Source organism: Mobula birostris, chromosome 25, assembly GCF_030028105.1.
Source record: "Mobula birostris isolate sMobBir1 chromosome 25, sMobBir1.hap1, whole genome shotgun sequence".
Lineage (NCBI taxonomy): Eukaryota > Metazoa > Chordata > Chondrichthyes > Myliobatiformes > Myliobatidae > Mobula > Mobula birostris.
The window spans coordinates 23,911,396-23,938,202 of record NC_092394.1 but is presented as its reverse complement, the minus strand read 5'-3'; the positions used below and the strand labels follow the sequence as shown (position 1 = coordinate 23,938,202).

The window sequence follows — 26,807 nt, the reverse complement described above, 5'->3', positions numbered from 1 at the left end:
AAATGATCACATTTTCAAGCAGTTCCGATGTTATTTCTTTCCCCCACCACCTCCTCCCCCCACTCCCCTGGCCTCAACTCAAACCGAAATACAAGTCCTCAGGTACTATTCATTATTTGTTCCAGTGCAATTCTTCACATTATTTATTCATTCTTCGGGATTTGGGAATCAGCGGTAAGCGGAGAATGCTAGCCTGGATAAGGAGCACCTGCAAGTCTTCAATCAGACCATTTCCAATATTCACACATGCTCTTCTCAGAGTGTCTAGGTTGCGAACAGAACGGGAAAAAAGTCTGGCTCACTTTCACCTTCTACCAGCTCATTAACATTTCAGGAAATTAACCTAGAGCCTTTCAACCCAGTAATTCTACATAATGGCTTTGTGTTCCTCCGTCCTCTCAGGGCACAATTTCTTGAAGGGAGTCAGAAAAATATGAATTCGGAGAACTTTATTCCCTCTTAAATGTTAAAGTTCACAAAGGCATGCTCTGCTGACAAATTACGGATCAACCATCATTTCGCATCAATAAAGTACAATCCAAAGCCTAAACTGTGAAGTATCTTATGCAGATAATCATATCCAGTTCACCAGATTGTACTTACACTGGAGATAATGAGAGAGGAAAAAAAAACTTCGCTCTGCTCTCCAGGGTGAACCAGTCGATTATCTGTTAGAGTTCAAGGGAATACAGTGAGTTTTCTAATAGGGGATAAGGCAATCTATAATTCAGTATTAATTATGGCTAATAAAGTTAATATCTATTTTTAATTAAATTTTTGAAAACGGTCATTTTTTGACCACAGTGTGAAGAATGCTGAAATATGGTTTGTAGTGAGAGGGAGAACCAGCTCCTCATTATGGATTTCATAGTAATACTGGTTCACAACTACTCATTTGGAATAAGGAAAAAACAAAAAATATTTTCTCTTGAGAGACTTGGGAACAGTCAGCCAATTACAAACCTCTGCAATCCCTGACATTAAAATAACTCAGCGTGCAACTGTACAACAAACCAGTCATTTCAAATTAATACCCTGGACCCACTTCAAACTGGTAAATTAGAGTGGGTCTGTGACTAAATTGCATTTTTGTTCCAGGTGAAGGAAAAAAATTATTTAACTGCATACACTTAAGCTCAAATATTTTTTAATTAATGCCATTCTACTGCTGTGTTTTGCCAAGGAGGTAAATAGATTTACTGGCATTGTGAATATTGCGCTTTCTATGGGTGACATTATGTTTCACACGGACTGCCCCAACATTACTGCAGGAATATACCTCCTCACCCTCTGTCAGGTTGCATGCTGTACTGTAACTCAAATAGTGAGAAGCAGTATCTTGCTGTCAGCTGTAGAAATGTATACTACGTTGGCTAATTTTATAAGTGAATGCCCAGAAAAAGTCATATTGTCTGCAGCAGAATCATTGCATTTGGAAACTAGGAGGTAACACCATTCTCAATGGCTCCTGTAATTTAAAATAAGTTGTCAGAATGTAGGTAAAAGGGCAAAGGTCAATTTCCCTTTGCACCTGCACTATCTTCTGAAAGTTGTCAGGAGTTAAAATTCCTTAATCTTGGTATTTCAACTGCTCTGTACGTGGCCACAAAAAAAAACTGCAGAGTTGTGGACACTTCACAGGAGCCAGCTTTCCTTCTTTTGTCTCTGTCTATACTTCTCGCTGCCTCGGTAAAGCAGCCGGCATAATCAAAGACCCCACCTACCCTGGACATTCTCTTTTCTCCTCTCTCCCAAAAGGGAGAAGATACATACCACCAGGCTGAAGGAAACTTCTATTCCACTGTTTAATAACTCTCGAATGGACCTCTTCAACAATAAGAGGGACTCTTGGCCTCACAATCTGCTTCATTATGATCTTGCACTTTATCATTTATCAGTTTTATAGGCAGCATTTATACCTTATTCTGTATTGTTATTGGTTTACCTTATTCCAGATTAATGCACTGTGTAATGATTTGATCTGTATAAACAGTATGCAGGACAAGTTTTTCACTGTATCTTGGTGCACGTGATAATAATAAACCAATACTGATACCAAATACCTCTTCGCTTCAGACAACATAAAATTCAGTCGCTGGTTAAAAACAACTAGATCACAGATTACAACCAGTTAAATTAGCAAAAAAATAAACCAAATTAGATTACAGATCAATGGCAGTTGACTTTGTCAATATCCACCCCCCCCCCCATGAATGACAGGACCCTAAAGAGGCCTCACAGAGTCAGAATCATACAACATGGAAACAGACCCCTTGACCCAACTGATCCATACTGAAGATATCCATCTATGCAAGTCCTATTTGCCCACATATCCTTCTAAAACATCCCTATCCATGTATTAGTCCAACTACTTTCTCCCCCCAAAGGTTGCTGTTAGACCTGCCTCAATTACTTCCCTCTGGTAGTTCAGTCCATATATGTACCATCTTAAATGTAAAGTCGTCCATCAAGTTCCTATTAAGTCTCTCACCGCTTACTTTAAAGCTATGCTCTCTAATTCTGGATTTCCCCAAACCTGGGAAATAGGCATTCACCCTATCTATGCCCCTTATAATTCTCTCAGTGTTGTTGAGTTGACCTTGGAGTTCAGGTATATACAGCTTCCCTAAACTGGCAGGGTGGAGAAGCCGGCATATTGCACCCTTGCCTTCATCAGCCAAGGTATTGACGATAGGAGTTGGAACTTCACTTTACACCAATATAAAACCTTAACTAAGGCATACTTAAGAGTAATGCTTGCAGTTCTGGCTGCCATGCCATAGGAAAGATGTGATTAAGCTAGAAGGGGTGAGAAAATATTCACAAGGCTCCCCACCATTGAGCACATCGAAATGGAGTGTTGTCACAGGAAAGCAGCATCCATCATCAGGGACCCTTACTACCTAGGTCATGCTCTCTTCTCATTGCTGCCATCAGCAAGGTGGTACAGGAGTTTCAGGACTGACCCCACCAGGTTCAGGAACAGTTATTATCCCTCAACCATCAGGTTCTTGAACCAGTGAGGATAACCTCACTCAACTTCATTTACCTAATCACTGAAATGTTCCCACAACCAACGGACCTACTTTCAAGTTCTCTTCATCTCATGTTCTCAATATTTAATGCTTATTCATTTATTATTACTTTCTTTTTGTATTTGCACAGTTTGTTGTCTTTGGCACACTGACTGTATATACAGTTGAAGTCTTTCATTGATTCTATTATGGTTACTATTCTCCTAGGGATTTATTGAGTATACCTGCAAGAAAATTCTCAGGGTTGTATATGGTGACATATATGTATTTTTAATAACAAATTTACTTTGAACTTTGAATCTAATTTCCTTGGACCAAAGTAGGCTGAGGCGCAACATGACAAAGGTATAGAAATTTACTTCAATCATGAGGTAGAATGCATTAATCAAGGCATAGATAAGTAAAGAGCCAGAGTCTGCCTAGCAGAGTGAGGGCTCAAAACTATAGGGCAGAGGTTTAAGGCAAGAGGGAGGGAGCTTAAAAGGGAACCTGAAGGGAAAATACCTCATACAAGTAGCTGATATCTGGAATGCTACCAAGGAAGTGGAGGATGGTGGAACAATAATGACGTTTAAGAAGCATCTGCTACTTGAATGAGTAAGACATAATAGGATATGGAAGTAATGCTGGTAAATGGGATTAGTATCAATAGGCATGACAGTCAGCATAAAGAGGGTACGCCAAGAGCCTGTTTCTATGCTTATAACACTCTGATCTCTATGACACATCTCAGCACTCGTTTTTATTAAATATCCAATCCAGTACCGGGAACTTCTACAATAAGTGGACTAATTTCTTGGAGGGAAAAAAAAAATCAGAAAGGAAATCCACATTTTCCTTTAGAACTTCCAAGTTAGAATTTGCTTTGGATCCAGAGGAAGGGATGCACAAAGTAACATGCTCTGCATTGTTTGGTTGCAGAGCAGGTTTGTAATTTAAAATGGTCCTAGCAGCGCACCAGATTCTCTTAAAGCACAAGATCATGTCTTCAACACACACATAATGTTGGACAAGCTCAGCAGGCCAGACGGCATCTATGGAAAAAAGTACAGTCTGTAATTCTCTCCCCCCATGGACGCTGCCTGGCCTGCCGAGATCCTCCAGCATTTTGCACGTGTTGCTCGGATTTCCAGCATCTGCAGATTTTCTCTTGTTTGTGAGATCATGCTTTCAGATAGTGCAAACTTCACTCAAATTTACATTCGGTGGCCATATGGTCAAGAGGAAAGTGGAGATAGATTTTCTCAATGATACAATGGAACACAGCTATATTTTACTTTATTTAATGATGAATCCATATTGTTCAATAAATCCTGGTAATCACAAGGAACTGGTAACTGAAACTATAGGAAAGTAGTGAAGAAATCAATGAAAAAAGGCGGCAAGAATGAAGTTTAAATGGAATTGTAACTATATCAAGAGCTTTTTCACAAAATCAGATGATGTTTCCTTCCCTTATTTATGTTTGTAAGTCCAGTTCAAATTACAAGAAATCAACTGCATGTTATAAATTATATAAAATTATAAAACAATTGTACAGTACCTGTTAAGTGTGGGGATGTTCCCTCTGAAATCAAACAATTACCAGCAGGTTAGTAAAGGGGATTAAAAGTAGATTGTTATCATTCATCAAGTTAAAGTTCAATTTCACCAGGAATTAGAATTTGAATTGATTTTCAACCAACTTTAAACTCATGCACCACTTCAGCAGCTGCGTTTGTGATAGAACTGCTTTTAAAAAAGGTGTCCGTTCAAAACTGATGGATCTTCTTATTGTTTGTTCCACCACTGGTAAAATCTTTAGCTGCCAATGCCCCAGGTTCAAGTGTTCCTTCTCTGAATTGCCACCTCTTTACATCTGTACAAGAAGACAAGAAGCTCCTGAAATCCTAATTTCTTGACCAAGCCTCTGATTACCTGCCTCAGGAATTCCAAACATGAGCATCAAGTTATTTGTTTGAGAACACCCCCATAAAGTGCCTTAGAATCGTTTTGCTCTATTGGTGCTCCCATACAAATGTGAGTATGGCATAAAGGAGGATTCTACTGAAATGTGAAACACCTGCTAAAGAGCATTTTATTTCAATCTTATTCAATTACTGTGGCTGAGCTTAGGTAGAAGTGCAAGAAGAAACATCCACTACACGGCTTTCCTCACTGACCCTTTTGACTCATGAATTGCACACGTCACCTTGGTGTTCTTGAAAAGCATTGAATTGCCTGGAGGCCATATTATGATCAACTCTATAACAACATATTGAGACATTTTATTTTAAAATGAAACAACTAATATTTATATAAAATACTTGCTTTATGCAATGGACTTTAATTCAGCTACTGTACTACTGCTCTTTTATGGTGGCCCAGGACTTAGCCCTGAGTACTCCTATCAGTCAAATCTTCCTGCTTTGCACAGATTACGGTCCTTTTAATTAATAAATAAGTATCTTGTGATTTTCCACACATCAAGATCTGAATTTGTAATCAAACTCAGTCACCTTGGAATTTATGTGGTTTGTATGATACAGCATATAAAAGCTCTGGAACCAGGATCTCGTCCTGCTCTCCTAAATGTAAGCACGCAGAAACAGGCAACAACTCCCTCCAGTTTTGATTGATCTTCATACACATGCAATCAAAATTTCTCTTAGCCTTTACCATCAGCTTAGAAAATTTCATTTCATTTTTATTTTCACGGCATTCAAGTCCTTGCATCTGAAACATTTCATCTGACAGAAGTGGCTCTCATTCCTTCAAGATTTCCATGTGGGGAAAAAAATACACAGGCAAGACGCATGCTAATAGTGGCATTTAAATCAAGCCGTGATTTGGTGACAGTGCAGGCCACGTTTTTATAAATCAGAAGGCGAAGCATAATAAGGTGAGAATTGATGCATTTCACTTATGTAAACCTTACTGCCATTAACATTTAAAGTGATATTGTTGCATTGGGCATGCTCCAGTAAAACAAATTACACCACACAGCTTTCCCTAGATCTCAGCCATAAAACAGATTTACACAGTTAATACTTATTGCTAAAAGTATGTATTCTGCTATTTTTCTGCAAAACAGTTTGAAGGCTCCGTTTCCACAATTATATCATAACACTCCATGTTAATGCAACTCTGTGAAGATTCTCAAATTGGATTTGGTCATGTCTGATTTAAAGTAGCATACTATCTTCTTTATGAAAGACTAAGTTTTGTAGTAATGACACATATATATTGTTTTTTTTTAAATCTTGCACAGGTAGATGAAGTTACCATTTTGTTCTGGCAAATTCACAATCTAATCTCATTGTTTACTCCACCTTTGGTAGGAGTTACATAAACTATAAAGAATGGCAGCTAACTCAAATGGCAACTACAGTGTCCCCAGAAGTGACACACACCGGACAAGTTAGTTGTTGAATTTGATTTCAAGTCAAGTCACTTTTTATTGTCATTTCGACCATAATTGCTGGTACAGTACACAGTAAAAACAAGACAACATTTTTCAGGGCCATGGTGCTACATGAAACAACACAAAAACTACACTGAACTACGTAAAACAACACAAAAACTACACTAGACTACAGACCTACCTAGGACTGCATAAAGTGCACAGAACAGTGCAGGCATTACAATAAATAATAAACAAGACAATAGGCACAGTAGGGGGCAGTAGCTTGGTGTCAGTCCAGGCTCTGGGTATTGAGGAGTCTGATGGCTTGGGGGAAGAAACTGTAACATTGTCTGGACTTGAGAGCCTGAATGCTTTGGTGCTTTTGCCAGATGGCAGGAGGGAGAAGAGTTTGTATGCGGGGTACATGGGGTCCTTCATAATGCTGTTTGCCTTACGGATGCAGCGTGTGGTGTAAATGTCTGTAATGGCAGGAAGAGAGGCTCCGATGATCTTCTCAGCTGACCTCCCTATCTGCTGCAGGGTCTTGCGATCAGAGATGGTGCAATTTCTGAACCAGGCAGTGATGCAGCTGCTCAGGATGCTCTCAATACAACCTCTGTAGAATGTGGTCAGGATGGGGGTGGGAGATGGACTTTTCTCAGCCTTCACAGAAAGTAGAGACGCTGCTGGGCTTTCTTTGCTATAAAGCTGGTGTTGAGGGACTAGGTGAGATTCTCCGCCAGGTGAACACCAAGAAATTTGGTGCTCTTAACGATCTCTACGGAGGAGTCGTCGATGTTCAGCGGAGACTGGTCGCTCCGTGTCCTCCTGAAGTCAACAACCATCTCTTTTGTTTTGTTCACATTCAGAGATGGGTTGTTGGCTCTGCACCAGTCCGTTAGCCCCTCCTCTCTGTATGCTGACTCATCGTTTTTGCTGATGAGACCCACCACGGTTGTGTCATCGGTGAACTTGATGCTGTGGTTCGAGCTGTGTGTTGCAGCACAGTTGTGGGTCAGCAGAGTGAACAGCAGTGGACTGAGCACACAGCCCTGGAGGCCCCCGTGCTCAGTGTGATGACGTTGGAGATGCTGCTTCCAATCTGGACTGAGGTCTCCCAGTCAGGAAGTCTAGGATCCAGTTGCAGAGGGAGGTGTTCAGGCCCAGTAGGCTCAGCTTTCCAATCAGTTTCTGAGGAATGACTGTGTTGAATGCTGAACTGAAGTCTATGAACAACATTTGAACGTACATGCCTTTTTTGTCCAGGTGGGTTAGGGCCAGGTGGAGGGTGATGGCAATGGCATCGTCTGTTGAACGGTTGGGACGGTACGCGAACTGCAGGGGGTCCAGTGAGGGGGGCAGCAGGGTCTTGATGTGCCTCATGATGAGCCTCTCGAAACACTTCATGATGATGGATGTGAGTGCGATGGGACGGTAGTCGTTGAGGCAGGACACTGAAGACTTCTTCAGCACGGGACGATGGTGGTGGCCTTGAAGCACGGAGGAATGACGGCACTGCTCAGGAAGATGTTGAAGATGTCAGTGAGAATCTCTGCTAGCTGGTCTGCACATTCTCTAAGCACTCTGCCAGGAATATTGTCTGGTCCAGCAGCCTTCCGTGGGTTGACCCTGCACAGGGTTCTCCTCACATCGGCCACGGTAAGACACAGCACCTGGTCATTTGGAGGAGGGGAGGTCTTCCTCGCCACCACATCATTTTCCGTCTCAAAACGAGCGTAGAAGTTGTTTAACGCATCTGGGAAGGAGGCATCACCAGCACAGACAGGTGGTGTTGTCTTGTAGTTGGTGATGTCCTGAATGCCCTTCCACATGCGCCGCATGTCGCCACTGTCCTGGAAGTGGCTGTGGATTCGCTGGGCGTGTGCATGCTTCGCCTCTCTGATGGCCCGGGACAGTTTGGCCCTTGCTGTTGTTCGGGCTGCCTTGTCGCCTGCTCTGAAGGGTCCTCAGCAGTGCACACACCTCCGCAGTCATCCATGGCTTCGGGTTAGCGCGTGTAGTGATGGTCTTGGCCACAGTGATGGCATCGATGCACTTGCTGATGCAGCTAGTCACTGATGCCGCGTACTCCTCTAAGTTGGTAGAGTCGCCATCGGTTGCAGCCTCCCTGAACATGTGCCAGTCAGTGTGCTCAAAGCAGTCTTGAAGAGCAGAGACGGCTCCTGCTGGCCAGGTTTTCGCCTGCTTCTGAACTGGTCTGGAGCGTCTGATGAGCGGTCTGTATGCTGGGATTAGCATAACAGAGATGTGGCCTGAGTAACCGAGGTGGGGGCGGGGCTCCGCCCAGTACGTGTCAGGAATGTTTGTGTAAACAAGGTCCAACGCATTCTCCCCCCTCGTTGCAAAGTCCACGTTCTGATGGAATCTGGGGAGCACTGACTTAAGGTTCGCGTGGTTAAAATCTCCGGCGACTATAAACAGTCCATCAGGGTGTACGTTCTGCAGTTCGCTAATAGCCCCATACAGTTCACAGAGCACCTCCTTAGCATTAGCGCTGGGAGAATGTACACACCGACTATAAGGACAGTGGTGAATTCCCGTGGTAAATAAAATGGTCTGCATCTAACAGTTACAAACTCCAGTAGCGATGAGCAGTATCTGGAAACCAGCACAGAGTTCTTGCACCATTCCGTATTGATGTAAACACACAAGCCACCACCTCGAGTCTTACCGGAAAGAGCTGCATCTCTGTCCGCTCGAAACAAGACAGGCCTGTCCAGCTGAATGGCAGCAACCAGAATTCCTGCGGTGAGCCACATTTCTGTGAAAACATACGCACACCAGACTCTGTACTCCCACCGAGTATATCGTCAAAGTCGGATGTAGTCCAACTTATTGTCCAGGGAGTGGACATTGGAGAGCAGAATGGACGGGAGAGCCAGCCGGCTAGGATTTGCTTTTTGCCTAGCACGGACTCCTGCCGGCTCGCCTCGCTTCCGCTTCCTCGCACACCGCTTAAGATGTCTCCACCTCCGGCCACCGGCATCAGGCGACTCCGAGGACTGTAGGCCCAATCCCCTCAGCAAGCCGAGGTCGTGTAATTTAACCAGCAGATCTTCATGAAGGTTTGTTTTTGGGCAATCTCTGTATTGTAGCAGTATCTGGCGATGGTAAATAGTCACCCTGTTATGTGCCCTAATCAAAAATTGTGCCTTAAAATTGAATTTAAAAATTCAATTAAAGTAACACCAGATCCGAAAGGCCGCTGCTGCCGTGCCACGACACCTGCTGGGAACTTCTGTCTGCTGTATCAAGTTATCTCAGTCAGGAGGGTGAAATTTTGCAGTTATAACTGGCAACACCATACACATAATGAGAAAGGAGAGAGAAAAGCAATCATAATTTACAATACTGGCAATTATTCCACAAATCTGTGCACAGAAATGCAGTCTACAATGGGTGAACAAAAGGCTTCACCCAACTCACCTGGTTAGCCAACTTACAAACAACCCTTGTATAGTTTCACAGCTAAAGAAAGACCACTTAATGAGTTAAGAGGGATACGTAGTGAGGTATTCCAGTTTGAGTCGTTTGTGGGAGAGAAAGGTTGAAAAGTGCATAAACTAAGATGCACCGATGCAAATTATTAAAAACATTAAAAGTGACCCTGTTAACAGGAGACAGCCAGTGCTACAGACCAACTGCAACCACTCAGTGGCTGTAGTATTAGGTACAGGAATGAAACACGGTGTGGTCTTCTGCTGCTGTCGTCCACCCACTTCAATGTTCCACACATTATGTGTTCAGAGATGCTCTGCTGTAACGTATGCTTATCTGAGTTACTGTCACCTTCCTGTCAGCTTGAACCAGCCTGGCCATTTGTCTCTGACCTCTTTAATTAACAATGTGTTTTTGCCCATAGAACTGCTGCTCACTAGATTTTTTCCTGTTTGTTTTTTTACACTATTCTCTATAAACTCTAGGGATGGTGGCGCGTGAAAATCCCGAGAAATGAGCAATTCCTGAGATCACAAACTACCCTGTCTGGTGGCAGCAATTATTCTACGGTCAAAGTCACATAGATCGCATTTCTTACCCATTTTGACGTTTGGTCTGAACAACAACAGAACCTCTTGACCATGCCTGCAGGCTTTTATCCATTGAGTTGCTGCCACATGATTGGATGATTAGATATTTGCATTAATGAGCAGGTGGATACAAGTACTTAATAAAAGTGACCATTGAGTGTCTATATAACATTTTAAAGCCATTCAATATTATGAACTGCAGGACTGCAGTGATGAAGACTTTTCTACTCTTATGTACTAAGTAATCCAGTGTCTACCAATCTGAGGCAAGGAGCAGCTTCCCTGTATGAGCTGTACGTGGGTGCCACAACACTATAGAGTAATTGTTTAGAGATGTGAAAAGTGAAAGGCCGAAGGCAAAGATCGAAACTGAACTGCTCATCATTTGAAAGTTGCATCAGTATTGAAATGAGCATGGTAATGGATATTTCACCTATCCAGCAATCGTTATGCCAGAACACTGATCTCGTTCTGCAGTTATGATTGTTCAATAGTATTTTATTACAAGAAAAATAGAAGACAACATAATCACCCTCAGAAACCCAAAATTTTCTACCAAAACAAATATATTTTCATCCTGCTCGGCCAATTGCAAATATGCCCAATGCACAATTACAGTGTAAAATTGAGTTGGTACGGAACAAAAAAAAAAGAAAATAGGATTGTGGATCCGAGTGGTTATGATATTGCAGTCAGTGAGTCAGAGCACCATTAAGCACATCCACACAGAGCGCTGTCGCAGGAAAACAGCATCCATCATGAGGGATACCCACAACACAGGACATGCTCACTCCTTGCTGCTGCCATCAGGAAAGTGGTACAGGAGCCTCAGGACCCACACCACCAGGTTCAGGAACAGTTATTAACCCTTAAACATCAGGCTCTTGAACTAGCAGGGATAACTGCACTCGATTTCACTCACCCCATCACTGAACTGTTCCCACAACCTACGCACTCACTTTCAAGGACTCTTCTTCTTCTCACTCTGTCAATATTTATTGCTTATTTATTATTATTATTTTTCTCCCTTCTTTTTGTATTTGCACAGTTTGCTGTTTTTTGTACACTAGTTGCCCACCCTGTTACTGCAGTCTTTCATTGATTGTATTATGGTCATCGTGTATGTCCAAATGAAAATGAATCATAGGGCTGTATATGGTGACATATGAGGGGTGATTGATAAGTTCGTGGCCTAAGGTAGAAGGAGTCCATTTTAGAAAACGTAGCACATTTATTTTTCAACACAGTCCCCTCCTACATGTACACACTTAGTCCAGCGGCCGTGGAGCATACGGATTCCTTCTTTGTAGAAGTGGTCCACAGCAGAGGTGATTGATAAGTTTGTGGCCTAAGGTAGAAGAAGATGAGTTATTAACTGCAAACTTTCTGCATTAACACTCAAAGAGTTGAACTGCACGCGCATGTAACAAGAGCGCCTTGGACCTCCAGGTGGTCCACAGCAGGGGTGATTGATAAGTTTGTGGCCTAAGGTAGAAGAAGATGAGTTATTAACTGTGAACTTTCTGCATTATCACTCAAAGAGTTGAACTGCACATGCATGTAACGAGAGCGTCTTGAACCTCCAGGTGGTCCACAGCAGGGGTGATTGATAAGTTCGTGGCCTAAGGTAGAAGGAGATGAGTTGTACAGCTCTCATTATGTGCACGTGCAGTTCAACTCTTTCAGTGAACATGCAGAAAATTTGAAGTTTTTCCTCATCTCCTTCTACTTTAGGCCACGAAGTTATCAATCACCCCTGCTGTGGACAACTTCTGGAGGTCCAAGACGCCGACTTCTACAAAGAAGGGATCCATATGCTCCACGACCGCTGGACTAAGTGTGTAAATGTAGGAAAAATAAATGTGGTAGGTTTTCTAAAATTGACTCCTTTTACCGCAGGCCACGAAGTTATCAATCACCCCTCGTATATGTACTTTGATAATAAATTTACTTTGAACTTTATAAAACAGAAAGAAAAACAGCTCCGGTGGGAGGAAGGAGGACACAAGAAGAATTTCAAGTTGTATACTTTGATAATAATAAATTAACCTTTGGACAAATGCTAGCATGGGAATACCTACAATTATTCAACTGATGAATTCTGCAACCCTGCTGAGACCAGTCACTATGAAAATGAACAAGAGACAAAACAGAACAAATACTTCAGGAATGACACTGTGCGTTTCCATGTACATGTGATAAATAAATCTGAATCTGAAAATCAGAATTATTCCATTTTTTTCTTTCCCATGCCTATCCTGTAGTATTCATTTCCCAGGGGGAGAGAAAAAAAAACACAATTGCAGATCTTGACAAATGCACTGTTTAATGGAACTAAAATGCCATTTTTTGTTGAACATCAATGTCAAAATGAATTGGCCATTTTTGCTACTGTTCTACGGAATTGGTCAGCTTTTGGAGGGCGAGTCTACATTTGCTGCCTTCGGCTACTAACACACAAATACCAAGGGAGACAGCTTACCTGTTAGGATGGGACGTGGGCAGCATGAACTGAAATTCCACAATGCAAGTTCCATCCTGCAACTGCCGATGCTGTACACTGTTCAGCTCATACGCTATGTAGGCTCTTCTCACATACACCTGCACGAAAATGGCAGACATTATATCAATCTAGATACAATGGAGAAGAGACAATATAACCGCTTAATGAGAAGCAAATTATTTTACTTCATCTAACCTTTCTCCCCTATTACCCAGCTCTTTTCACTTACAGGGCAAATATTGGCGAGTTCCCTTTGCTGAAGAGTCAGAATATACTCTCAGATTAAGGGGCGCTTTGGACTGATTTAAGTTAGAAAGAAGTTTTCAAATATCCACAGCCTCTTGGAGAGGGATCTGCAATCATTCTATGCAAGGGATAATATGATAGATTTTTGATATTAGGAACATAGGGATTAGGGAGGACAGTGGCAATGAAGAATGCTACAGTATGCTCTAAGGGCCCTTTTCCTGACTCTTCCTATTATTTTTTCCCACAGCCAAACAATTCTAATTCAAACTCATACAGGTTGAATTTTGGTGGCACCTCCAAAACCCTGTCCTATATAGATCAAGTCTTTTGGCAAACAGCCAAGAAAATTAAAAGTAAATATAATGGTTTTGGATACCTTCCTTTCAGTGCAACCATTAACTCAAAAAAAGAGCCCAGAAACAGAAATGGCTATTCTTAACAAAGTTTTCAGATTTCCAATTTGATATATAGAGTCAGAGCAACTCAGTATGGATAGAGGCCCTTTGGTCCAATGAGTCCATATTGATCATGGTACCTACCTAACTGGTCCTAAATTCCCGCATTCGGTCCATATCCTTCCAACAAGCGCTTTCTTGTTGGCAGTACTCAATGTGATTGTACTCACTGGTGGTTTACCTCTCACCCTAACAAAAATGTGCTTTTCCTGGACTCTTGCTATCACATTCTTGATACCTCACCCTTTCCATTCATTCTTTTCCTTTCAAACAGGCTCACCCAATCAACTGTTTAATTCCACCAAATTAACCCTGCTCTAGTTTAGGACCATAAACCTGTGGACCCGCCTGACCTATCCTTAATCAATCCACCTTAAAACTAGTAGACCTATGGCCCCTAGTGCCAAAGTGCTCCCAGACTGTCATTTCAGTTACTTGCCCTAACTCGTTCTCAAAGAGGAAGTCGAGTACTGCATGCTCCTGAGGAGAAACAGCTTCTCATCTGAAATAGTGACAAATCACCTACAGCCCCACTATGTGACACTCACCTCCAAAGCTGCCATTCTCACCACCTGGTTACTATGATAGAAGAAATTGGGAAGAACATCAAAGATGGACGTCTCTGACAGGATTAGCTTCTGTAAAGAGAAAGAAAGAATGCAAAAACAAGTTTTAATAATTATGATGCAAGTCAAGTTTTAATATTGCAGAGCAAGAATTATGGATAATATCCTCATAGAAGTCAAAATCATTTCAAAAACGATTATTTTCAAACATTAATACAGGCAACCTCCACGTCTCAGCAGATCAGGTAATGGAATTTTGCCCTTATGGGAATTCACAAATCATTATCAAAAATTCTGAGATATAGAATAAAATTTCACTCCCATAAAATGTGCATATCAATTTTTATTCCTTTCCAACTCATAATTCTTGATGCATACACGGATGTGGCTTCACGTTACAGAAAATCACAATACAGGCAGTTTTCTGGGAATGCAAACTCTCCACAACATCACCACCAACCCCCACAGAACACAGGGGTAACAGTACCTGGTGAACGTGACCAGACGGCATGCTATTTTGCATCTGTTCTGTGTTGTACAGTCATGAGACCACCCCTACAACTTTTCCACCCCGAATTCATATGCAAGATCTCTCGCTGAAGACCAAGTAGGTGTTACATGTGTCCTTGGCAAAAGAAGAGTACAATAGTATCTGACCAAGTCAAAGAGGTCTCCAAGGTGCCGTTTTTCTCCTCTAGCAGTGCAGAAGTGTTTCTACTCTCTGGCACTGCTTTTCATCATGAAGAAGCACATTAACTTCAGACTCCCTTTCTATTATATTTCTTCATTTTTTTTAAAATGTTGATTACTTAAACACACAAGGTTCCTCAGGCGCAAGAAATTTCCAGCAAGACACTCAAAATACTGGAGGAACTCAGCAAATCAAGCAGCATCTATGGAGGGGAATAAACAGTCAATATTTTGGGTCAGCTGCACATATCAGCTTCAGCACAGAACAGGCTGATATGCTGGAACTCGTCAACATTAAGAAAGAGGATGTGCTGAATCTTTCAAAAAACATTAAGATATTTGTCCCCAGACAGATGGAATATACCCCAGGTTACTACAGGAAGTGAGGGAAGAGACTGCTGTACCTTTGGCGATGATCTTTGCATCCTCACTGGTCATAGTAATAGTACCAGATGATTGGAGGGAGCAAATGTTGTTCCTTTGTTCAAGAAAGGTACTAGCAATAACCCTGGGAATTATAGATTAGTGAGTCACACATCAGTAGTGAGCACACTATTGGACAGGATTTATGAACATTTGGACAAGAATAGCCTGATTAAGGATAGTCAGTGTGGCTTTGTGAGGGGTAGGTCATGCCTCATGGGCCTGACTGAATTCTTTGAGGAAATAACAAGACAAATAGATGGCAGAGCAGAGGACTGGGTGCACATGGATTTTAGTAAGATGTTTGACAAAGTTCCTCATGGTAGGCTCATTCAAAAAGCCGGTAGGTATGGGATCCAGGGAAAGTTGGCTGTGTGGATTTAGAATTGGTTTGCCCACAGAAGGCAGACGGTGGTAGTAGATGGAGCATATTCTGCCTGCAGTTCAGAAACTAGTGGTGTTCCTTTCCTCAGTGATGTGTTCTGGGACACCTGCTCTTTATGAATTTTATAAATATCTTGGATGAAGTGGAAGAGTGGGTTAGTGAATTTCAAGATGACACAGAGGTCGGTGGTGTTGTAGATAGTGTAGAAAATTGTTGTAGGTTACAACAGGACATTGATAGGATGCAGAGCTGGACTGAGAAGTGGCAGAAGGAGTTCACGCCAGAAAAACTTGAAGCGATTCATTCTGGAAGGTTAAATTGAAGGCGGAGTACAGGGTTAATGTTAGGATTCTTAACAATGTGGAGGAACAGAGCAATTTCGGAGTTCACATCCATAGATCCCTCAAAGATGCACCTCAAGCTGATAGGATGGTTAAAGCAGCGTATGGTATGCTGGCCTTCATTAGTCAGGGGATTGAGTTTAAGAGCTACAATGTAATGTGACAGCTCTATAAAACCCTGGTTAGATCACACTTAAGCATCGTGTTGATTGCCTCATTATAGGAAGGATGTGGAAGCTTTGGAGAGGGTGCAGAGGAGATTTACAATGACACTGCCTGGATTAGAGCGCACGTCTGGTGAGGATTGGTTGAGCGAGCTAGGGCTTTTCTCTTTGGAGAGAATAAGTATGAGAGGCGACTTACTAAAGGTGTACAAGATGATAAGAAACTTGGATGGAGTGGCAAGCCAGAAACCTTTTCACAGGGCAGAAATGGCTAATATGAGTAAGCACAGCTTTAAGGTGTTTGGAGGAAAGTATAAGGGGCATTACATATGCATGGAGCAAGAACGACAATGGAGTAGTCTGATTAAACATTTTTACTGCGTCATGTTAGTAATGGTACATGCTGGGCAACTTGCAATGTGGGAGCTATGAACAAGACAAAAACACGTGCGCACTCGAAAACCCACGTGAAAAGAGAGAGTCTTTCACGTATAGGAGGCCCACTCGATTTACCACACGATCAATCAGCCACATGAATACTTGTCAATTCACATAATCAATCCAATGTAGTTCAGCTCCCTCTCCTATAGATGGAAACCAAAGAGGAAGGGAATAAGTGAGGTAAACTGAGAGAAATGATGAAACGTCAATCCCGTTGGTACCGATCAATTGGCCAGCGCACTCTCATGAACTGCCGCAGAGGCAGATTCTCTCTCCGTCCCTTCCTAGTTAGCCAATTTCAAGGGCAGTGGGCTGTGAATCTCCTCTTCTCTTGATGAAGCATCCATTGATTCATCTGCTGGGATGCTGGCTTCATTAGCAGAGGATGCTGCTGGGTCCCCTGACAATTCGCTGAAATATATGATCCAAATGTCACCGAACAATTCACCTGCCTGTCAGCTCAAGTTCTGCTACCTGACTGTGACAACGCTGAAAGACAGCCAGTAGCCAATTTTCTTCCTGTGAGATGCGCATGTAGACTTTATCTCTGGCACCAAACATCTGCGGACTAGCGTGCATTCTTGTTTTACAGCCTCGTGCTTGCCACAAGTTCGCTCCTGGACAGCCAGTTGCAGGAAATCTGGTCTCTGTGGTCAGTCAAGTTCTTCCACCTTTGGGCCCACTGTATATGGCCTTGTAGAACTCAGGCTGGCAGATCTCCTTAAACATGAACTAAGCCACCAGACCACGATATTGACCAGAAGTGTCAACTTGAAAACCCTGATGGCATTTTTGTAATACAGAATCCAACGCAAGGGTCCCACTAATACAGCTGATGCAGGACAGGACCAATGAAATCGTCTTAATCCAATTTCTGCCTAACAAATTAGGCTGATGGTCTCCCCTGATCACATACACGGGTAAATGAAACACGTCCCCCTGGTGAACCACTTCTGCCGTAAAGACACCACGCTATCCACAGATTTCAGCTGTTGTGATTTTGGAATCGGGCACAAGGATAATTTGCTTACCATTGTGATGACCGACCTCGTATCTAGCTCAAATTTCACTGGGATGGTTGTCTACTGTGCACGTAACCAGGTAAGGAGGCTGCTTTTGGTGGCCCATGTCACAGGTTTGGAAAATAGTGCCCACTTCCTTGCTCCAGCTGTCTCGCGTGGAGTTGATGGTTAAATTCTGCTGCTTTCTCATGGCACGTTGCTCAATGAAGAACAGCTCGAGGTACCCTACCTTGACAGAAACTTTTTATGCTTGCAATCGGACCATGGGGCATGACTTACCCCACGCAATGGCATCTTTGTGAAGATTTATGCAATCACTGTGGAAACTATAGGCCTGCGGGTCCGCAACCACTGGCCAGCACTGACGTTTTCCGGAGGGGGCTCTTCTTCCAGTACTACCTAAATCAGTGGTGAGCTATACAGCATGCTTCACCGCCAGACAAATTGCGCTCCTGTGTCCTCCCATTTTAGATTTCAACAATCAACACTTCGATAAACATCGCTTCTTCGAGTTTGCTTGGCTGAATATCTTTGTACTTGCACTTCTGCACCAGGAGGGTCAGACCTGAGATGAATTCATCTACTTTCTCAGTGGAAGTCTCTGTAGTTGTGGAAACATGAAGCGTGCCATAAAGGACATTGTCCTGTGACTCCCAGATAGATCAAATGAGTCTGTCAGTTCTAATTTGTTCTGTAGGTGCAGAGTATCTAAGTATTTCTGGCTGAGTTCTCCCAAGTGCATGCAGAGCAGCTGGAGTTTCATTACTTCCTCCATGTTTGCTGCTGGTGTTAAGATTGGTAGGAGTTCAATGTGGTCCAGGAAAGCTTTCTTCCATTATAGCCAGGTTCCAAGAGTCAGTTTTGCCATAGCTGTGGCCCAAAGCAGATTAGGTGCTTGGAGTAGAGCGGCCATTCTGGTTTAAATTCCATTCTCGTCACCAATTGTTACATATGCACAGAACAAGAATGATTAAATATTTTTACTGAATCACATCTGTGATGGTACATGATGTGCAACATAAAAGCGGGAGCTACGCTCACTTGAAAACCCGTGCCGATAAGAGAGCCCTCCACGAGTAGGGGGCCCAATTGATGGACTGCGCAATTGATCAGCTGCACGCACACTCGCCAATTCACACCACCGAACGGATACTGGTCGGGATTTTTTTTTTTGTAAAAGTGATTAGTTGGTGCATGGAACTCACTAACCAAATTGGTGGTAGAGGTAGATATATTAGGGACATTTCAGAGACTCTTTGATAGGCATGTGGATGAAAGAAAAATTAGGGGTTGTTTATTTATGTATTTATTGAATGATACAACACAGAGCTGGCCTTTCAGCCCTTCAGGCCATGCAGCCCCAGTAACTCACAACCCTGATTAAACCTAACCTAATCATGGGACAATTTACATTAACTAATTAACCTACCCAGTACGTCTTTGAACTGTGGGAGGAAACCAGAGTATCCAGAGAAAGCCCACACACTCCACAGGGTGGACATACAGAGACTCCCTACAGATGGTGCCAGAATTGAACTCCGAACTCTCATGCCAGCTGTAATAGCATTGTGCTAACTCTATGCTACTGTGCCGTGGCTATGTGGGACGGAAGGGTTACATTGATTTTAGAGTAGGGTAAAGGATCGCACAACATGTGGGCCAAATGGCCTGTATTGTATCATACTGTTCTACATTCTAATCATCAATGTCATTTGACCAGAATGTCTATCTAAAGCAGAAAGGAAAATCAGTGCCCCAGTGGCCAGAGGCATTATTACAGAATAACTACATACAGATTGGTGTTACAATTGGAAACACAGGAAGCAGCTACAATCACCTGAAGGTTCTCGATGCAGAACTGATGACCATACATGTCAATAGCTGACAGGAAGATAGACTCCACCTGATTGTGACGCAGCTCATAAGAGGGCAAGTGTGATGCAATCAAAACCTGTGAAGAGAGAACCACACAAAGAAATGTGTTACACTGTGCATTTTCAAATAAAATGTTCAACTAAAATTACTTACACCAATTTTAAAAATAAAACAATATTATTTGCCAATCTCCAACAGTAACTGCAATAAGCAGTTAAAGAGTGAAAATTGAACTGCACTAAAAAGAAGCTACATGAGGTAGATAACAAGTGGCCATACCAAATTCCCTCAAATGATAAACAGTAAAAAAATTTATAGTTAATGAAGATCTGCATCTGATAGAATATCAACGAGTACAATGAAGGCAACATCTAATTTCCAAAACAACTTCAGACATTTAATCAAAATAACCCTGTGGGAGTACCCATCCATAGCACTGGCCTGAAACCAGAAGCACATAATTCTCATGCAGTAAGAGCCACATTTCGAAAGGGCATCCAGAAACTTCCCACTCCACACTTGGCGGTCATTTTATTTTGACAGACGTTTAAATCTTGTGTATGTCGTTAGTCATCGAAATACCCAGCGTCCCATCTGGACCTCCACCATCAAGAAGTTTCTCCAAACTCCTCTCTGACAAGACTTTCATTACCTTTGCCCTAAATTCCGATGTTTGATCATGTCTCCATAAAGTATTTGTGATACTTCTTTAGCTTAAAGGCACTAAGTGACTGCAGGTTGTTGCATTGTGTAAATGGTGAGTTCAACTCTCAAATTACGAAACTAATCGTAATAAATCTTGTGATTTGCAGACTAGCATGAAACAAATACAAGAACTGTCCAATTGTAATTATAACCGAACAGATTCACAACATCTTTCATGAAAAGGAATCCACTGTACACATCCAATCTTGCCAAGTAATTGACTCAATGCCCTTGGAAATGGTCCTTCACTATTTATATACATCTGTTATTCAGTCACCAAATATTAACCAAGGGTAGGCAATCATATTTATATCAAGAACAAAACACTATCCTGGTGATAATTATTCCATTAAACAAACATTGTTTCAGGACAACTCATAAATGCATAAAACATTGCGTTGCACGTGACAAAAAGGAAGTGGCTAGTTCAAGGATTTAATGTCTTCATTACCAAGAACATTTGTAAAAGATCATAAAACCGGAATCACATTCTGATTCCACTTCTCCCCCCACCCGGGACTGTAATGAAGAATTCTCTCAGAATTATCAAACTTTAATTCAAGATTCAAGATTTAAGAACATTTACTATCAAATAATGTATATATTAAACATCTTGATATTTGTTTGCTTACAGACAGCCATAAAGCAAGAAACCCGAAGAACCCAATTTAAAAAGAGACCATAAAAGGGGGAGGGGGGGGAGAACACATACATCATGCAAACAATGGAAGCAAACAACAGCATCTTGAACCAGACTGAGTCTCTAGATCTGCTCTCCAGAGCAACCACAGTAGGTCCACGCCTATCCACCTTACCCATCTCAGTTAGTGGGGGGGAAAAACAGCGTGAAACTTGCAGAGATAACAGCCGCTGGAGAGAGGAATGAACATTGAGGGAGAGCGAGCAAAATCAACCCGACCCTTGCCTCCGATCCCGACATTTGGGCTTTCCAGTCTATCAGAACCTATGTTTAAGTTGTCCAAACACTGGGTAGTACCTCGCTCTAGGACCTGGGCTCCGGCACAGCGATAAGGCTAGGCTGCATCACCCAAAGCTGTTCTCGATCTCACCAAACCAGCTCGGTGCCTAGAGTGATCCTACCTCTCACCCAGGTCAGGTGGATGGGCACCGAAATTCTTCAGCGTCGACTCCTCTCCAAATCGTTCACTCTAACTTAGACAGTGATACGAACTCCACCCGCAACCCCGTCTCGAACACAATAGTCCTCGGCTTTGCGACGCACCAGCATGGCCCACCCATCAAGTCAGCTTCAACTACGCTGGCTTCTTCATTGTTTGCCCTGATAGTTGACCACAATTTACTTTTCAGTCAGCATACTTTCAACTCTAATTTCAAGGTGCTTGCATTAATTTCAAGAGCTTGTAACATGTAGTCTTGAAAATTAACACTCAAATTCCAAAGCTGCAGGTTTTCATTTTCTCTTGAAAACAATAAAATCGTAATATTCAAACTTGAAATACTCTGATCGATACCTCTGAAGTCTAGCACCCACTTAAATTTGGCACTGAAGTTAATGAGGCATGCTTTACACCTCATGCAATGTCCCTAAACTCTGAATTCAGGAGGCAAATACTGCAAGGAGATGATGGTTCCCTATCCACTCTCATAATCAAACCATTTGTGTTCCTTTGGCTATGCAGATCCTAGATCAGTTACTTTCTCTATGATTCTCAAAATTCACCTTGAATGAAGCACCCAAATACTAAAGAACACTCCAAGGTACCAATTAAAATAAAAAATCTGTTAATCACCCTTGCACCTCCAAGAGGACCACACCTTGCCGTGGTTTGGAGGCTTGCGTGCGTCAAATGATCCGAAGAGCTATGTTGGCTGGAGTCAGGTCCTTATGTTTTGGCTCTTGGTAGGGTCAGTCATGCCAAACAGGTCAAAGGGTAAAGGACAGGCTAGGCTCAGGGGTTCAGCTCAGGGCTATCAACCCAGTGGGGTAAAACAAAAAACTGTTGTGGAAACAGCAATGAAGAACCTTTATACAACCAAGCATGACAATATTCTTGAGTCTCCACCCAGGACTTGCAGTACTGAAAAATCAAGAGGAAGCTGCTGACATGAGAGAAGCCCAGAACATCACCTTTATTGATGCTCTAAACGCCGCGGCATAATAGGCAGTAAGTAAGCAATAGCCCTTGCAGGTGTCAAATACAACCAGCCTTTCCTTTTGGCAGCAGCCTCCATTTAACTGCAATAGCTCTACAATTTGCCCTTCTTGAAACTACAGACTACAGTTCCCAGCAAAATAGATAAATTAACTGGCTTTAGCAAAAAAAAATGCAACTCTTTCCTAAACACACCTCAGATAAAGCAGGGCCTCTGGGGAGTAGAGGTAATACGTCAGGGACATATCAGCAACATGCTGCAGACTACACACCCAGAGGCTGCCTTCATCGTCGCCAGTGACTTTAATCGAGCATCACTGATGGAAGGCTCTCCGAAGTTTTGGCAGCACATCCAGCTGAGCACTAGTGGAGATAACACATTTGACCTCTGCTTCGTCCAGCTTTTGGAAAATCAGATCACTCTTCGATCCTGCTTTTGCCGACATATAGGCAAAAGTTGAAACAAGAGGCAGCTATACTTAAAACTGTCCACTGCTGGTCCGACCAATCAGTCTCCATACTGCAGGACTGCTTTGACGACATCAACTGGAATGTCTTCCATGATGAGGATGTCTCCGAGTTTACGGATGGAGCCACTAGAAACCCTGGATCAATAGCTCTGTGCAAACAGCCCTTACTGCGCGACATAGAGCTTACATTGCCGGCAATCAGCAGGAGCTCAAGAAAAGCAGCAATGATCTGTGCAAAGCAATCAAGGCTGCGAAATAACAATACAGGGACAAGATTGAGTCAAGATTCACAATGAATAGCATACGTAACTTGTGGCGAAGGTTGCATACCATCGCAGACTTCAGAACCAAACATAGTAGTGCCGCCAACATCGCGGCCTCTCTCCCAGATGAGCTCAATCACCTTTATGCTCAGTTTGATGTCACTAACTCCCAGCCTCCAAGGAAAGCCTGAAGACAACCTGCAACCTGGTCATCTCTAAGGCTGAGGTACGCAGATGTTTCCAACAAGTGGACAGTCGCAAGGCTGCGGGACTGGACGGCATCCCAGGACGAGTACTCAGGATGTGTGCAGCACAACCGTCAGGTGTGTTTACAGACATTTTTAATTCCTCCCTCTCCCAGTGCGGAGTGTGCTCCTGCTTCAAATTATCCACCATTGTCCCTGTACCAAAAAAGACCAAGGTAACATGCCTGAATGACTGGCGTCCTGTTGCACTCACCTCAATAATAAGCAAATGTTTTGAGAGGCTGGATGCTGGATGCAGCATGCTACCACCCAAACTGGACCCCCCACAATTTGCCTACCGACACAACTGATCGACAGACGCAATAGCCACTGCTCTACATACCGTCCTTACACATCTGGAGAAGAAGGATGCTTATGTGAGAATGCTGTTCTTGGACGACAGTTCAGCATTCAACACCATAATTCCATCCAAGCTCAACAAAAAGCTCACAGACCTCAGCCTTGACCCTGTCTTGTGTAGCTGGATCCTGGACTTCCTGTCAGCTCGCTGGCAGATGGTAAAAGTGTGCTCCCTTATCTTTACCCCTCTGACTCTCAACACAGGAGCCCCTCAGGGCTGTGTACTGAGTCCCCTTCTTTACTCCCTGTATACCCATGACTGTGTAACCACCCACAGCTCTAATCTGCTAATTAAATTTGCCAAACTACTACATTGATTGGCCTAATCTCAAACAATAACGAGGTGGCCTACAGGGAAGAAGTCAACTCTTTGACACAGTGGTGTCAAGAAAACAACCTCTCCCTCAATGTCGTAAAAACAAAGGAGCTGGTTGTGGATTACAGGAGGAAAGGAGATGGGCTAACCCCTATTGACATCAATGGATCTGGGGTTGAGAGGATAAACAGCTTTAAGTTCCTCGGCATCCACATCACAGAGGACCTCACATGGTCTGTACACACCAGCCGTGTGGTGAAAAAGGCACAACAGCACCTCTTTCACCTCGGACAGTTAAGGAAGTTTGGTATGGGCCACCAAATCCTAAAAACCTTCTACAGGGGCACAATTAAGAGCATCCTGACTGGCTGCATCACTGCCTGGTATGGGAACTGTACCTCCCTTAATCACAGCATTCTGCAGAGAGTGGTGCAGGCAGTCCAGTGCATCTGTAGTTGTGAACTTCCCACTATTCAAGACATTTACCATGACAGGTGTGAAAAAAGGGCCCGGAGGATCATTGGGGACCCAAGTCACTCCAACCACAATCTATTCCAGCTGCTACCATCCGAGAAATGGTACTGCAGCATAAAAGCCAGAATCCAACAAGCTCCAGGGCAGCTTCTTCCACCAGGCCATCAAATTAATTAACTCATGCTGATTTGAGTGTATTTCTATGTTACATGACCATTCTATTTATCATAAATTGTTATAAATTACTATGACTGCATGTTGCACATTAAGACAGAGGTGTAACGTAAAGATTTTTACTCTTCATGTATGTGAAGGATGTAAGTAATAAAGTCAATTCAACATGGCCCTTCATAGGAACATGTACTGTATGTCTGGAGAAGGATCATCTGTCAGATACATTAATCCTACATCCTTTCTCTTGCTTGATCTGTTAGGCATTTCCACCATCTTTTAAACACAAGCGATTCTGCAATTGCAGGAAATCCAGAGCAATATACACAAAATGTTGGAATAACAGCAGGTCAGGCAGCATCTATGGCTAGGGCCTGTCCTGGTAAGTGTCTCGGTCTGAAACATTGGCCGTTTATTCTTCTCCATAGATACTGCCTGAGCTGCTGAGTTCCTTCAGCATTTTGCGTGCATTGCTCCACCATTTTTTGGTTTTCCCTCAGATCAGGTCAAAGTTGTTTTGCTGCTACATTGGCCAATGCTTAATTCCCAGCCTGCACATGAAAGACATTACCTAGCCATTCAGCTCACTGATGTGTGCAGACTGGGGAAGAGATTCCCTATATTACACTATTTCAAGAGTAATTATTTGGCTTTTTATTTATTTTGGGATATTCTATAGCTCTGAAAGGCATGCTAATCCTTTTCGGTGAAGAACAAACCACAAAGTAAGGCTTTGCCTTGCCAGCAGCACTCACATTTCCAGTGTTACAATATACACAAGCTGGAGTATCATCTGAACTGACACAAAGTCGAACTCATCATCTATACCTGCCGAGCTCGGAGAGCTACTTTTGCATTGGTAGTCTTGCTTAGTTGCGTTAATTCAGTTAGAATAGCAATCAGCTCATCAGTTAGGGTAGGATCTCGACCGCACAACTGGTCCTGAAAACAAACAAGTGAAAAAGAAAATACATTAGAAATACAACTGCTTTTCATAAAAATAAATTAAATAGAAAAAAATATTAGCATGGAAAATTAATTGCAATACCAGTGGTCAAATAAACACCCACAAAATATAAAGACTGTGCTAAGTAGTAACATTGCTTCTTGTATGTTTCAAGCATCCACCTTTAAAATAAAAAGTCTGCAACAAAATACAAAAATTATAAGTTTGTGTTACATTATCATCACAATTTCCTTACAACAAACTGTAGAGGTACATCGGCTATTTCATATTCAAGACACTATAAGTCTATTTTCTCAGATAGTAAAGGACAGGGTGTTGGTTTGAAGATCAAATGTGGGACTGAAAAATTAGCACTTAAAACAAAACAAATTGCACAAAAGGATACAATTTACCCTCAGAGTTAGTCCTTCATTTCAAATTCCTTTTAACCCTTTGTGCATTGTACTGAAAATTCTCTACACCATTTTATAGTTTGTATATTTATCAAGTTTCACATTTTTATAAGGCTCTTGGTTCCTTTAAAACTAGCTTTCTCTGTTTTCAAGCCGATCCCTAACCCCATTGAAAGGCAAACGATCTTTTAGAATGCAGTCTGCAACAGTGTACAATATTACAAAGCTGGTAAATGATGAATGAAGAAAAAATACTGAATAAAGCAATAAACAGAGGGCCAACCCTCAACCCCAGCACCCAATTATGAACATTTACTCAAAGTACCTCTAGTTTTGCATCTTGCCAAGGTTGCAAGATGTTAATGAAGACAAACAAGCACAATAGCTGAACACCCAGCCTCCAATGAATGCCATCTCCCTGCAAGAAGGCTTGGTTCATTCTCAGGTTCTACCACGCCATTTTCCTCATCTGAAGGATTATCCTCTGCAATCTCCAGCACCTGCAATGTGATGCTGCCATCTTCCCAGCCCTCCTCCTTCAGCTTTCCAAAACAACGAATCTCTCCCACACAGTACTTTATATCTCCACTCTCATCTGTACTTTCCCTGGAGATGCAACAATTAAGATTCTTAATAACTTTTTTTTTTAAATCATTTGCATCAATTTTTATAATCTCTGAACATCAGAGAATTAAAAGTCATTAAAGCCAATCAGAGACTTTGACT

At 42.4% G+C, this 26,807-nt stretch overlaps 1 protein-coding gene across 3 annotated transcripts in view; it reads right to left on the bottom strand.

Moving 5' to 3' along the window:
- acaca (acetyl-CoA carboxylase alpha) overlaps positions 1–26,807 on the bottom strand; it is a 278,119-nt gene that overhangs the window by 164,055 nt on the left and 87,257 nt on the right. Inside the window, exons 25-29 of one of the 3 annotated variants that reach the window (XM_072243270.1) lie at positions 25,551–25,664; positions 19,546–19,659; positions 14,225–14,314; positions 12,952–13,070; positions 4,579–4,602 (exon numbers count right to left, since the gene is read on the bottom strand). In XM_072243270.1, the coding sequence (XP_072099371.1) occupies positions 4,579–4,602; positions 12,952–13,070; positions 14,225–14,314; positions 19,546–19,659; positions 25,551–25,664 (461 nt within the window). Of the gene's footprint in view, positions 1–4,578; positions 4,603–11,008; positions 11,818–12,951; positions 13,071–14,224; positions 14,315–19,545; positions 19,660–25,550; positions 25,665–26,807 lie in introns of those variants that run through there. The other 2 variants (XM_072243272.1, XM_072243271.1) reach the window with 2 other exon arrangements.